We start from the raw sequence: 12,122 nt of genomic DNA, 5'->3' as shown, positions 1-12,122 counted from the left end.
CTTGCAGACATAAATTATCCATAGTTTAGGAAAGGAGTAGCTATAAGCAGCAGGCATCTAGACTAGGCCAGGTTCATAGCAATGGATTCTGGTGGCAGGTGGATTAAAGAGAAGAAGCTACTGGGAGGTGAACAGTCTTTGGAGGAGAGGGCACTATGTGTCTTAGCATCTGGCAAAATGCTGAGCAGGTAGTATGCGATAAATAAAAGTCTGGCAGGTGTCTCTGAGCCTTTGATCTTGTAGTTCTTGCAGTTTATCTACATAAAAGCTAGTGTGCTTTTTATGACATTCCCCCAGGACAATATTTTATTAATAACAAAGATCTTATAAATCTTTTTTTATTTTTACTTTTAAAAATCCACCATGTTTTATTTATTGAGGTACAAATTTACACACCATAAAATATGCAAATCTTAAGTATACAGTTTAATAATAATATCATTTTTGTCTTTTTTGTGTGATTTATCATTAATTATTAATTTATCATTATCATCAATAACCATTGCAAAGTAGCTTTTATTCTTTATTGAGAGGCATCATAGCATGTATTCTGATAGGAAGTTGATCTGTAGAAAAAGGAATTACAAAGAAATGAATAGCCCTAGGAAAGCAAGTGAGACTAATCACTCTATATGGCACTTGTAATTATCTGTCACCTGTTTCACTTTGTTTTTCTTTCCCAAAGTTGAAAGAAATCTCCTCAGTCCAGTCACCATGGCATATCAGAAGGGAGGCGTGCTTGCTTCTGGAATTGTAATGTATTTTTTTCTTCAAAATTAATTGCTTTCAAGAAAAATATATAAACCCATGAAACTAACACAATGTTATAAATTAACTATACTTCAATTTAAAATGGTTAAAAACATGTCAAATGGAAAAATAAAATATACAAAATTTCTATTTACTGGCATTTACTATGATGAACCATAATATGTGATATCAAGTTCTGTCAGTTTATTAATTAAAATTGTTTTTTCAGGGGATGCTATTGTAAAACCTTTTATTACAAATTATATATATATACAAAATTATAGAAAACATAATAGTGAACTATCATATGTCTGTCTTATTGCAAATAAATAAAATTTAAAAATCTACCACCCCAAAACATACGTACACGCACACACTCAAAGGAGTCAAGTCTTCCAGAGTTCACCAACCAGTAAGTGGAGAAGCTGGAAATTGAACCCAAGCATGGTAAACTCCAAAGTTCTTTCTCATTTTTTAGGGCACACAGCTTCATTAAGTAAGAAAACGGGCCAGACCATGTTACTTTTCCATGTGGTTGTAATCAAGGTTTGACCTACAGTAAAATCTCTGGTCTACTGGTAGCTGTCCCAAACCACTGTTAGCTTCGTCTCTTCTTTTGCCACAAATCACACTTCTAGGAACCTAAGGGCAGCTGCAAAATGCTGTCAGAATGAAAGCTCCACCAACAGGAAGCAGTCTGGAGTTCATAAACCTACATTTAGTTCATAATCTCCACTCCCCAACCTTGCAATGGACTACCTCCTTCTACATTTAGTCTGCATTTGTCCTTTTCAAGTCACCCTTGGTGGGATTTTTGTTTTTGTTTTTTTTTTTTTTTAATCTAGTTTAAAGGAAAGCTTGGAGCATCTGTTCTGGTGAGGGATGGAGAGTGATGATGATCTTGGAGAAAGCACCTTGCACGTTTTTCCCCAGGTCCCAAGTCTGAACCAAGCCATCTCACAAATACCTCTTAGTCATTAGGGGGTCTAACCTAGAAATGATGCCTGAGTTTGCCCAAAATCTTTTCATTACTGTAAAAATAACTTTAGTTCTTGAAAGTAGTTAAATTAACCTAAAACTGTTTACAACTTACTGATCAACATTTAACCAACCCATTTTCACTGGATACTTGCCCTGTTTCTAGCACTGTGTGAAAAACTTGAAAGGAGAATACAAAGGAAATAAACAGCACACTCCCTGCCTTTGAGTCATTTAGAGATTTAAGAAATGCACACAATAATGATTAAAGAACATACATTAAGGCTAAGGTCCTTTGAAGTAAGGAGACTGCTGAATACCAGCCACACAGTAAACCCTGCCTCATCTACCCCACGTCCTTTATCAAGAAGAATGTGGTAAGGTGATAAATACTAAAGAAGTTCAAAGAAAGGGGAGATTAGTAAAATTTTAGGTAAATGAAAATGAGTCAGAAAAAAAGATAAAATTAAAAACTGACCAGGAAACATGGTTAAAAATTGGCTAAATAAAGGTATGAAGACAGAACATTCTAGATAATGTAAACATAGATGATGTTTCCAAAAATGAACAGTAGATACTAATCAATAAATCTTAGCTGATTTGATGAGGAAAGTATACTATGCATGGACTGAGACTAATTTTCACTTATCTCATTGTTTTTGGTTTCTAGGATGGCTTTGTGTATTCTTTACTTATTAAAGATACAAATTACAAAGTAGAGGATTTTCTTGAGGTTGAAAGGCCGGTGGAACATTTGATGTTTTCTCCTAGTTACAGCATGTTGCTGATTCAGACAGACAAGGTATGCTAGATGGTGATTTCTTGATAAGTTTTCAGATATTATTATTATCATCATTGCATGACAGGAATGAAGGGCAGAATGTGCTGTATAATGATCCATTACTAGTCAGGACTCTTTAGCTTGTGAATGAAAAATCAGCCAGTTTAAAAGTCCAGGAAACACTTGAGTGTTGTTTCTTCTTTTTGTGTATATATAACTGAAAGCAAGCAAGGAATTGATATAAATCTGGGCGCTCCCGTGTTGCTATTAGCCTTGTTTTTCTGCCATATCTTAGCTCTGTTTCCTCTCTACTTCCTCCCTTTCTATGAAGATAGTGTCAAAAGAACGTCCTGAAACTTCAGTTTTATATTTTTTCCTCTTGGTGACCTTAGTAGAAAGATACCAGTTGGGGAAAAAATGTCTTGGTGACCTTAGTAGAAAGATACCAGTTGGGAAAAAAATGTCCTGTAACCTGGACTTATTATACTAACTTGGGTCACCTTTCTACCCCTGAGTCCATTACTATGTCCAGAGGGATTCTAAGCTCTCATTGACCAGGCTTAGGTCACACGTCTAACCTTGGAGCCTAGGTAGGGTCATCTCAGTTTAGTTCAGTTCAGTCGCTCAGTCGTGTCCGACTCTTTGTGCCCCATGGACTGCAGCATACCAGGCCTCCCTGTTCATCACCAACTCCCAGAGTTTACTCATTCTCATGTCCATTGAGTTGGTGATGCCATCCAACGATCTCATCCTTTGTCATCTACTCAAACATAAACTGAGATTGTGGTAATGGGTGGTTCGCTAAGGAGAGTATAGGTTCTGTAAGAGAAGAAGGGAGGGAAATAAATGCAGGATAAAATCAAATGCCCACATGAATTATACTGTTAGGAAGACTCCTAAGTCAGGAATAGCAGTTTATATTGTTGGGCAATGATTTTAGATAAATTACAAGTAAAATTGAATGATTTTTTGCCTAAAAGAAATTGAAACTAAAATATGGAAAGACTTAAGTTTCTGTGATTACCAGAAGTTAAAACAACTGTGTTAATGATGTTTTAATAAATGAAAAACTTGAAGTATCTATGGAGGACAGAAAACAATAAAAAATGTAACCTAAGAGAAGGGAGAAAGACACAAATAGAAATCATACAAAAGAAAAATATACTTACAAAGTAAAAATGAAATGAATATGTCTGACAGAAGACTGGACACAGCCAAAGAGAGAACAGATGAAGATAGATTGGAAGATGTTATTCAGAACGTACCCAAGAGATGAAAGTATATGAAATATAGAAGGGAGGGTGAGAGAAATGAGTGATATAGTGAAAAGATCTAACATGTGCTTGATTGGAATTCCAAAGAGGAGAGTCAGACAGAAGCAATATTTAAGGAGATATTTTCCAGAACTGATTAAAGATATGAATTTACAGCTTCAGGAGGTGCAGTGAATCCCAAGCAGGATACATAAAAAGATATACACACCCAGACTTACCAGTGTGAAATTGTTGCAAACTAAAGACAAAGAGAAAATCTTAAAAGTAGTCAGAGAGAAAACCAGATTATTTCAAGGGACTTTCAATTAGGCTAACAGCTGACTTCTTCGGCAATAACATAAGAAAGAAAGAATAGAATGATATCTTCCATGTAGTTCAGGGGTCAGCAAACTGTGGACCCTTGGGTCAAAACCAGCCTCCTGCTTGTTTCTGTAAATAAAATTTTACTGGAACACAATCAGACCCACTTGTTTATGTATCGTCTACTGCTGCTTTGACACTGCAATGATAGTATTAAGTAGTTGTGAGAGACTACACGGCCTGCAAAGCCTAAAATGTTTATTGGTTGTCCCTTTATAGAAAAAGTTTGCTGACCCCTGATTTAGTGAAATAAGGTTGCTATCACTGAATTTTATACCCAGGGAAAATACTTTCCAGTATAGGGATGAAAAATGACATTTTTAGAAATGAGCATTTGTTAGTACGTCATCACTAGAGAAAATTCTAAAGAATGTTCTTCAGGCAGAAGGAAAATGATCCCAGAAGGAAAGACTGTGATGCAAAAAGAATGAAGAACAGTAGTAAATGTGTGGAGAAATGTAAGTGAAGACTGACTGTATAAAACAACAACAATAATGTGAAGCTGGAGGGAAAGGCGTGTGCTGTGTGCTCAGCCACTCAGCTGTGTCTGACTCTTTGCAACCCTTTGGCTGCAGCCCGCCAGTCTCCTCTGTCCATGGGATTTTTCAGACAAGAATACTAGAGCAGGTTGCCATCTCCTTCTCCAGGGGATCATCCAGACTCGGGGATCAAAACTGAGTCTCCCGCACTGGCAGGTAGGTTCTTTCACCCGCTGAGAGAGGAAAGGTTTTAAGTTCTTCTGATGTTTATAAATTAAGTATACGTGTTCTGACCTGTAAGGTAACCATAAAAGAACTGAAACATCAGATGAAATTTCCACATAATAGAGGGGCAAAGTGGAAGCATTCAAGAAAGCCACCCAAAAGAAGAAAAGAAAAGAGAAATAAAGATATACAAACAACTGAGAAGAAAACAGGAAGCATAAATTAAAGTGTAATGTTTAATCTCAAATATACTAGTAATTACAATTAAAGCAAAACAGAATAGTTGATCTAGTTAAAAGGCAAATATTAGCATATTTGATTAAAAAAAGCCAAACCTAACTATGCACTGTTTTCAAGTGACATATCTAAAGCATAAGATTGAAAGTAAATTTTTAAAAATATAGTAACATTGAAAGCAAATTAAAGATTGAAAGTAAATAAAAAGATAGGAAAAGATATATCATGCAGACACTAACCAAAAGAAACTCTTGGGAGATATATTAATATTAGACAAAATAGACTTTTGGGCAAAAATCATTCCTAAGGATAAATGAGTTTATTAATATTTTAGAATAGTAAAAGGTTAAATTCACTAGAAGTCTATAAACTTTTAAGATATATATGTACCAAATAAAATAACTTCAAAATATATAAAGGAAAACATGACAAAATGACAAGGAAAAGCAAAGTCATAATCTCAACAGATTTTAATATACTTTTCTCAGTACTTAATAGAATAAATGTGTGTATTTAACACAGTAGCCAAGGTGAGAAAAGCATCTCTGCTACTCAGAGCCCTCGAGTGATTGCCTATGTTATTCTGAGTAAAAGCCAAAATCTTCACTATGCTTTACAAGGTTCTTCATGATGTGGACTCCACTCCCCACCCTGGCCTTATCTCCCACTGGTCTTCCTGTTCACCCTGCTTCAGTCATGCTGGCCATCATGTAAGCTTTTTGTACTCACCAGGCTTGCTCCTCCCTCAGAGTGCATTGGCTGTTCCTTCTGTCTGGAATGCATTCCCCACAGAGTCCACTTGAATACCTTCTTCATGTCCTTCAGGTCTTTTCCCTAAACTCACCTTCTCAGTAAAGTGTTTCTTGGACACACAGGTTTGAATTCTACCCTCTTATTTTGCCATGTCATATGCTCTTTCCCTGCTTTATTTTTTTTTCTTTCTATAATTATTGCTCTTTAACTTATAATATATATTATTTAGATATCTTATTTATTGACTGAATCCCCCAGTAGAATGTAAGCTCCATGAAGGCAGGGAATTTTTGTCTGTTCTGTCCTCTGATGTAGCCCCCGCATCCAGAGCTGTGTCTGGCACAGTGTGTCCACTCCATATTTGTTGAAGGAATAAATGAAAGATAAAATCAGTAAATACCTACCAAAGTTTAGACTTTACAGAGTTGTATTTTTTTACATAAACAAGAATAAAAACATTCATGTTTAACTCAAGTAAACGTGAAGAACTTGTGATCAGTTTAAAACAGACTTCTTATTGCTAGTAACCATACCGTAGTATAGTTACTTGGCAGAGATGCATAAGGTACAGGATAGATTTTTTTTTTTTTGGAGAGGTGAATTTGGAACCTGAGAATGATAAACAAGTTTTAAAGTAACAGCTTCAGACATACCTCTACAAGTTTCACAAAATTTTATTTTAAAGTTTCATTAGTACCCATCACGGTCTAGTATGTGATAGAATTTAGTTCATCTTAACAACTTTTTTGGAGAAGGCAATGGCAAGCCACTCCAGTACTCTTGCCTGGAAAATCCCATGGACAGAGGAGCCTGGTGGGCTGCAATCTATGGGGTCGCTAAGGGTTGGACACAATGGAGCGACTTCACTTTCACTTTTCACTTTCATGCCTTGGAGAAGGAAATGGCAACCCACTCGAGTATTCTTGCCTGGAGAATCCCAGAGATGGAGGAGCCTGGTGGGCTGCTGTCCATGGGGTCACACAGAGTCAGACACAACTGAAGCAACTTAGCAGCAGCAGCAGCAGCAACAACTTTTTTGGTTTCCCACATTCTTCAAAGTTTCTGCATAAATAAACATAATTTTTGAAGTCAGGAAAAAGTGCTTCATTATGTTTTATAATCTAAAAAACAAATGCCTGGAAATGGAGGAAAGAAGTCTTATTTATTGAATATTTTAATTGATGAGTGAATGCAAGAATCAGTAAAACAAGTGTTTAGATTTTAAGCTCCTCAAGTCAGGGCCTTACTGAGTTTATCTCTACTTTCCCATCACATTTTCCCACACAGTGTCTTATTACTTACAGTGAACATTTAATAACTATTTGTTCAACAGAACACACAATTGCATTATTTTTTTCTCTTTTGGTATATTTACAGGGGTCTATTTTTATTTATACTTTTGGTGAGGAGCCAACCTTTGAAAAAGTCCTAGAGGCTTGTGATGGGAAATTTCAGGCGACAGACTTTATCACACCTGGAAATGAATACTGCATGGTAAGGAATATTGTCTTTGTTCCACAATAGGATTTAAGGATGAGATTTGGAAATTCACATGCAACCTGTTGCAAATAGGAAGCAGAGTGTACTCGAAGATTCAGTAGGAATGCCAGCCAGTTCCATCGTTAGATCTACTCCCCAGTTAAAATGACATCATCACATTGTGACTTCATGACATTAAGTCTCTGAACATGACCAAAGCAATTAAACTCTTAACAGCCATCCTGTTTGTATTCACCATCCAAGCTTTCCAAGCCATATCTTTAAACACATTCATTGCTAGTGAGTTGTCAACACTCATTAAACTGTTAGTGTTTACCCTTTTTCAGAGTGATCCAGCCCCATCTGAAAATGAAAATGAAATAGTTGCCATGCATAAAACATATATTCAATCTACTTTAAAAAAAAAACCACCCTCTACATTTAGGAAAGAAAAATTTTTTCTGATGATTAACTGCTTACCTTTAGTTGATCTCAAGAAATATAATTCACTTTCCATATGATTCATCAACAAATCCATTAAGATTTTGGGAGTTCTAGCAAATATTAATAAAAAGATACATAAACTATGGAATAGGTAACACTTAAGAGTTCTTCCAGTTGTCAGATTCTGATTATATGCTTTTTTCTTTCAGATATTCTCTGATAAGAATTAAATTTAAAAATTTAATACAAGATTTTCACGTTTAGAATTAGATACTTGATCCACAACATCATGTACTCACTCCCTCCTATTCAAGAAACAGAATTTAAACTGTATCAGGTTGCAGTTACTTTAAAATGCTTTCAGTCTTGATCCTGTGAAAGAAGGAAAATGAACAAGATGAATTCTGGGTTTCCAGTCTAGCATGTAAAGAACCTTACATCAGGGGGAAAGAAAAGCTGAATAAACTTAAAATCAACCATTCCTCTCAGACCCATCAGAGAATTGGGGTCATAGGGGAAACCACTGCCCCCAAAATTATAGAGACAGACAGGCAGATGCAAAGAATCATAGCTTACTGGAGCAGATACCCAGAAGTAGAAACCAGGCCTGGAGCCAGTACCCAGGGGAATTACAATGGCAGAATCTGCACATCTCAGACCAAAAACAAGGACACTAGAGGCAGTTTTAGTTTCTGACATGTTCAGCTGCAGCAGACAATAAACACAGCCTAACTCCTAGCCAGATAAACATAAAACCCCATATTACAGCCTACTTAATTCATATCCTTTTACCCAGTACATTATGTCCAACTTTTAACAAAAATTATATGGCATACTAAAAGACAGTAACAGTTAGAAGATACAGAGAAACCATCAGAACCAGACTCAGATATTGTTGTATCTGAAAATAATTACAAAGATATTGTAATCTATCAGGCCAAAAATTTAAAACAACTATGATTAATATACTAAGGGGTCTTATGAAAACAGTGGGCAACATGAAAGAATGATTGGAAAATATAAGTAGAGATATGGAAACATGAAGAATGAAAATAAATATTAGAAATATAAAACACTGTAACGGAAATGAAGAATGCCTTTGGTGGGCTCATCAATAGACTGGATATTGCAGAAGAGAGAATCAATAAGCTTGAAGAAATGTCAGAAGAACCTTCAACACTGAAATTCAGAAAGAAAATAAGAATCAAGAAGAACAGAATATCCAAGAACACGGGACAATTTTAAAAGGTAGAGTATACACATAATAGGAACACCAGAAGGAGAAGAAAGGAAGGAACGAGCAGAGGAAATGTGTGACGTAATAATGGCTGAGAATTTTTCAAAATTCATGTCAGACCCCTAACTACAGATCTGGGAAGCTGAGAGCACACTAGAAGGATAAATACCAAAAAAATTTATACCAACACATATTAAGAACATAAGAAGAACTAAAGAGTCTCTTGATGAAAGTGGAAGAAGAGAATGAAAAAGTTGGCTTAAAACTCAACATTCAGAAAACTAAGATCATGGCATCCGGTCCCATCACTTCATGGCAAGTAGATGGGGAAACAATGGAAACAGTGACAGACTTTATTTTCTTGGGCTCCAAAATCACTGCAGATGGTGACTGCAGCCATGAAATTAAAAGACACTTGCTTCTTGGAAGAAAAGTTATGACCAACCTAGACAGCATATTAAAAAGCAGAGACATTACTTTACATATTAAATATGCATTTAATAAATATTAAATATTATTTAATATGCATTCAATACATGTTAAATACATATTTACATATTACTTTACATATTAAAAAGCAGAGACATTACAACAAAGGTCCGTGTAGTTAAAGCTATGGTTTTTCCAGTAGTCATTACGGATGTGAGAGTTGGACTATAAAGAAAGTTGAGCGCCAAAGAATTGATGCTTTTGAACTGTGGTGTTGGAGAAGACTCTTGAGAAGATCTCCTTGGACTGCAAGGAGATCCAGTCAGTCACTCCTGAAGGAAATCACTCCTGAATATTCATTGGAATGTCTGATACTGAAGCTGAAGCTCCAACACTTTGGCCACCTTATGCGAAGAACTGACTCATTTGAAAAGATCCTCATGCTAGGAAAGATTGAAGGTGGGAGGAGAAGGGGATGACAGAGGATGAGCTGGTTGGATGGCATCACCGACTCAATGGACATGAGTTTGAGTAAATTCTGGGAGTTGGTAATAGACAGGGAGACCTGGAGTGCTGCAGTTCATGGGGTTGCAGAGTCAGACATGACTGAGCAACTGAACTGAACTGAACTGAAAGGTAATAATTAATATTTGTTCAGAAGTATTAACATTGAGATTTTAAAGTAATTTTAATCCACATAAATAAAATGAAATTTTATTTTCAATCATCAGTGATTGACATACTAGAAAGAAATTTAGAACATGGTCCCGTAGCAGTCTTATTTTCCATTTGAGTTTTATTTTTCTTTCTTTTACAGACACTCACACAGTCAGGGGAAGTTTGTGTTTGGGGTATAGAGGATGGTGCTTGTGTTAGCAGGATTTATCTGAATATCCAAGTAAGTGTGCCTTATAAATGGATTTTTAAAAAATATTGAATTCTAATCCAACCTACCTTCTTGTGTTCACATGTCAACAGTCTGTGGAAATACTTGTTACAGAGATGTTAATGTATTTTACCTTATATGTTTAGAATAATTCTTGTGTATAAAGTATGTTCCACACCCCAGAGTGTAGAACATAAGGTATTGTATTGGTATATAGGAAAGAACAAACTTTTCCTTGGTGGCAATTATTTCTGAAAACCTAGTGATTTATATCTCACGCATGCTGCAAATTCATTGTGGGTTGACAGGATCTCTTTTCCCCCATGGTCTTTCAGGGAACAAAGCCAACAGAGGCTCCACCAATTAATAGCTCCTCAGTACCATGGGATGGGCTTCCCACGTGGCTCAGTGGTAAAGAATCTGCCTGACAACGCAGAAGATGCAGGAAGTTTCGATCTCTGGGTTGGGAAGATCCCCTGGAGGAGGAAGTGGCAACCCACTCCAGTATTCTTGCCTGAAAAATTCCATGCATAGAGGAGCCTGGCAGGCTACAGTCCACAGGGTCACGAAAAGTCAGACACAACTGAGCGAATGAGCCACTGACCATGCACGCACACCATGGGATGGGAAGAGTTCTGGAGAGTCTTGAACTAGCGATTAAGTGTTTTTAATAAAAAACGAAACATTCCTTGGCTGTGACTAGGTGAATGGCCCCATCTAACCTCAAGGGGATCAGTTAGAAATGAAAGAAAGGTGCCACTCTAACCAACTTGAGCCAAACATGAAAAAGTGTGGGCTATTGACTTAATTAACTATAAAGAATAGAGCTTCTCTGGGCTCAGCTGTGGCTTTATCCAGCAACTCAAATGGTATTACCAAGGATCTTGTCTTTCTTGCTGTCTGTGTACTACGTCTTAATTTCATCTAAGACTTCGTGTGATTCCCAAATGGCACAAATACCAACTTCACATCAGATCATCAGGGAAGAAAACCGCCTACAATGGGAGGAGGAGGAGAAAAGAAGTTTCTCCTTTTCAGAAGGCTTAATAAATATATCCTAATATCCTAACAACACCCGTGAACTAATCACTGTGGACAGGGGCATGAGCAATGCTAGTTGGCTTAAAATCAGCCTTGGAAATGAGACTTAGATCTATTCCACTCAACTGAAAATAGAAGAGAGATGGTTTCTTAAAGGATATTCAAGAAATTTTCCAGAAGGAAGGTGCATGTAGGCTGGGTGGCAAACTACAGTTGCTCACTTAAACCTAAGCATAACCTACCATAAGGTGATACCATTCTTTCCACCATGGTCATGGTGCACATAAAATAATATTTTAAAAGTATAAAAAGATCAAAACAATGGTAAGGCTATTTTTTCTTAAATTATCATTTTTTTCTATATTTCATAATTCTCGATGAGAAAAGTTACAATCCTTCTCTATTGTAAATTAAAATCTCAATTAATAATGCAAGATGAAGCATCATATTTCATATAAGAGGATACAAGATGCAAAAGATATATAATTCAATGAGATAGGTAAACTCATCCTAAAAAGTAAAGATAAAAATTCTTACCTAAAAGAATATGTGTAGACTCCATAATCAGTGTGGCAAAGGTTTACATGTATTCATTTCTGTTAGAATTACTAGAACTAGAAAAATCTTAAAGTTCACCTGATCACACCTCTTTTTACAGATGAGATACATACAAACCTAAGGGTTTGTATAATCAGAACTTACCTTGCACTTCCTGGCTAAGGAGGGATAGGAAAGTCACTCAGTCGAGTCCGACTCTTTGCGAGCCCCT

The 12,122-nt window shown here is 36.3% G+C and overlaps 1 protein-coding gene across 1 annotated transcript in view; it reads left to right on the top strand.

Annotated features, from left to right (window-relative positions):
• Window positions 1-12,122, top strand: part of CFAP43 (cilia and flagella associated protein 43) — a 100,373-nt gene that overhangs the window by 31,993 nt on the left and 56,258 nt on the right. Inside the window, exons 7-10 of the mRNA XM_068961695.1 lie at window positions 686-753; window positions 2,399-2,530; window positions 7,215-7,331; window positions 10,244-10,324. Of these exons, the coding sequence (XP_068817796.1) occupies window positions 686-753; window positions 2,399-2,530; window positions 7,215-7,331; window positions 10,244-10,324 (398 nt within the window). The remainder of the gene's footprint in view (window positions 1-685; window positions 754-2,398; window positions 2,531-7,214; window positions 7,332-10,243; window positions 10,325-12,122) is intronic.

This window comes from Capricornis sumatraensis, chromosome 23 (genome assembly GCF_032405125.1).
Source record: "Capricornis sumatraensis isolate serow.1 chromosome 23, serow.2, whole genome shotgun sequence".
NCBI classification, from domain to species: Eukaryota; Metazoa; Chordata; class Mammalia; order Artiodactyla; family Bovidae; genus Capricornis; species Capricornis sumatraensis.
This window is presented reverse-complemented; position numbering and strand designations above follow the sequence as displayed.